General features: G+C 44.0%; 1 protein-coding gene across 1 annotated transcript; it reads right to left on the reverse strand.

Moving 5' to 3' along the window:
• Nucleotides 1–1,142: 1,142 nt before the first annotated feature.
• LOC101847301 lies at nt 1,143–3,195 on the reverse strand (the record flags this gene model as incomplete). Its single annotated transcript, XM_005111647.3, is given in 1 exon segment — nt 1,143–3,195. A coding segment is annotated over 1 exon segment (2,022 nt). The 3' UTR covers nt 1,143–1,160.
• Between the last annotated feature and the right edge of the window lie 184 nt (nt 3,196–3,379).

Genomic DNA, 3,379 nt, shown 5'->3' on the forward strand with positions numbered 1-3,379 from the left:
CTCACACACACAATAACGTAAGTTACATCGAAACAGTTATCAAAACACAGTTATTGTACCCCAAATACCACCATGATGGCGAACAACAACAATGACAACGACATTACATAATCGATACCATAGTTTCAGTACAGTTTCCAACCCTATATCATCATCATCATCATCATCATCATAATCATCATCATCATCATCATCATCATCACCATCATCATCATCATCATCATCGCGGGCTTCCATGGTGTAGTGGATAAAGTCTCCATCTTACATATAGAGAAGACGAGAGTTTGATTCCCACGTGAGGAAGTTTAAATTAATTTTTTTCGAAAGCGATCTCAGTCTGTCTGCTGTGATGCTGTGTCCCAAAAAGCCCAACTTGGCTTTGAAAAGCAGGGTCGAAGCAGCCCATCCCCGAACTCTAAGTTATTTTGTCGATAGGTGTGTTCAACTCTTACAATCATCATCATCATCATCATCATCATCATCATCATCATCATCATCATCATTATCATCATCATCATCACCATCATCATCATCATCATCATCATCCCGGGCTTCCATGGTGTAGTGGATAAAGTCTCCATCTTACATATAGAGAAGACGAGAGTTTGATTCCCACGTGGGGAAGTTTAAATTAATTTTTTTCGAAAGCGATCTCAGTCTGTCTGCTGTGATGCTGTGTCCCAAAAAGCCCAACTTGGCTTTGAAAAGCAGGGTCGAAGCAGCCCATCCCCGAACTCTAAGTTATTTTGTCGATAGGTGTGTTCAACTCTTACAATCATCATCATCATCATCATCATCATCATCATCATCATCATCATCATCATCATCATCATCATCATCACAACTACGTACAATGAAAGTAAAGCAGTTACTGCTTTTGAAATAAAATTTAAAAGATAATGAGAAGCGACAACAACAACAAAAATACCAACATCAGCATCAGCAATTACAGTAAAAACAAACACTACAACTTCCATAACAAGGCAACAACAGTAGAGAACATAACAAAAAACAACTACAAAAAAATACAATAGCCATAACATAAGCAATAAAACTACAATTATGAGGACAACAACAACAACATTAGCAAAAATAACCTCAACAATAACATACCATGTACACAAGAAAAAAGACGCACGCAATACGTTCTCTCCAATTCTTTACTTCTCCGAACAATAACAAAATTTTTTGAGCTTGGAATTCTCTACACAAATAGATTGGTCCCTGTATGCATTTATCCTGCTGATGCTCCCGGCTAATTTGAATATGTTATACACAGGATCATGGGTCAAGGTCGCCTCGAAAAGGGCGTGACCCGGAACAGTGCTCAAGGTCACCTGATACACAACCGGCGCCTCAGTCCGCTCGCCGTAAACAACGGTCTTGTTGATGACGTCATGTAGACTATCCTCGAACCTCAAAATCTTTTCATTGGACTGCATCTGAACTACTTGGGAGACATTGCCCAGCGAGAGTGTAGCGCAGAGGTGAGACGCAGGCGACAGGATGTCGTTTATGTGACCCACCAGCGCATGCGCAATCCTCCGGCCGACCGTACTGTTTGTAGGCACTTCCCTCTCTTCTAGACACAAACACCAGTGAGGCAATATGGCGGCGTGCTGGCATGAGCGCTCGGGTGGAACCTCCCGCAACAAACTAATCCCTCTGTCTGAGAGGGATGCTTCTCTGTCTTCACCATCGAAGTACAGAATGTCTTTTAGTGTCTCGTATATATCGAACGGAGTTGTAAGTCTTCTGGAATTAGTCCGTAAATTTTTGGCGAGTTTAGGGTATTTTTTATGAAACCATGATGGGAAAACTAAATATAAAAACGGGAGTCGCTCTTCTACTTTTCCTACGTACGTGTTTCTCATGTCCCCAAAGCGGTATCCGTGATCACTGTAGAGAATGAGGACGGTATTGTTGAGGTGACCTTCGACCTGAAACCTCTTAAGAAACTTTAGATAGGCGTAATCGGCGGAACCCACTAAACTGATACTGTCGTGCGTCAGTCTCGTTATGAACGTAAATCCAAAATGAGGTTTGTCTTTAAACATCCTCGAGAAATCTGTGACGTAATCTAACAACATGGACGTCTCCAGACGATCCACGATGCAGTGATGGTTTCTGTTCCACACACTTTTTTGGGTCTCCATCGCGAGAGCAAGAGGGCGGTTGTAGTAATCCGCAGGTGGAGTATGGAAGCCCTCCTTTCCGTAAACAAAGATGGCGATTTTAGGAGCATCTTCAGCGTACAGCGTTCTATACCCGGCTTTAGAAAAGTTATGCCACAAAAAGTTGTAGTCGTCGAAGGCTTGCTTCCTCATACTCTCGTTCCAACCGATCTCGTGGACAAATTTCCCCACCATCATAGGCACAATGTTGACGAATGTGTTGTCTTCCACCTTATTGTAGCCAGACATCTCAAACGCCTGAAGCTCGTCCAGAAGAAACGTTCTCGTCTGTCGCATCTGACGTAAGAAGTTAAGACGCGACACAGAATCCACGCCTATCATGTGAACGTTTAGTGTCTCCTTCGGATTCCGTTTCTGTTTATGCTGCTTAAATCGGTACGTTGACTTTTGCTCCACTTTCTCTTTCGCGGTGACTAGCGCGTGGAAGTTCGTGGACAGTTTCCCCTCGCTCTGGCTGTAGCAGTAGATGCGCATGAACTCGTGGTCAGGGGGAACTAACACGTCGTGGTCAAACTTCTTGCTCATGTCGCCGTAAGAAAAGGAAAAATCCGAGTTTTTGGGACCTCTCACAATAGGCTGATACTGGCAATACTTGAAATCCCCGTCGTAAAATTCATCCACCACCGAACGGTTAATTCTCACCACCGGGCCATCCACGTAAGTGATAGAAGGCTTCCCTTGACATATTATCTCCCCTCGTCTATGAATCTTCTGCAGGATCGCAGGGTCAAAAGGGTCAATATCCGGTATCCTACAGTGTGCTGTGTCCAGCAGGAAGCCTTTATGTGGGCGTGTCTCGCTGTTCTGGCGCACCGGAAGTGACGTGAAATTGACACGTATACTGTCCAGAGCCAGGTGTTGGTAGACGAGGAAAGGTTTCGTCCACTGGGAGAGGAGCAGGAGAACCGCTGCCCCTGCGGACAGGAGGACCACGAAGGATCTGGAGACTCGCCTAGATACCATCCTGGAGGTCCCAGAACAGCGCATGGCCGCCGATACTGAGAAGAAGAGAGAGGGAGAATACGGTCTGTCAGGGAAGGTAATAATAAATAATAATAAATAAAATAGCACTTTTATTATCCCAGGAGGGCAATTTAGTTTACAGTGGCAAACATACATACATAACATACATACATACATACATACACACCTACACACCTACACACCTACATACCTACATACAT

The sequence above is a fragment of the Aplysia californica genome, unplaced genomic scaffold (genome assembly GCF_000002075.1).
Source record: "Aplysia californica isolate F4 #8 unplaced genomic scaffold, AplCal3.0 scaffold01095, whole genome shotgun sequence".
NCBI classification, from domain to species: Eukaryota; Metazoa; Mollusca; class Gastropoda; order Aplysiida; family Aplysiidae; genus Aplysia; species Aplysia californica.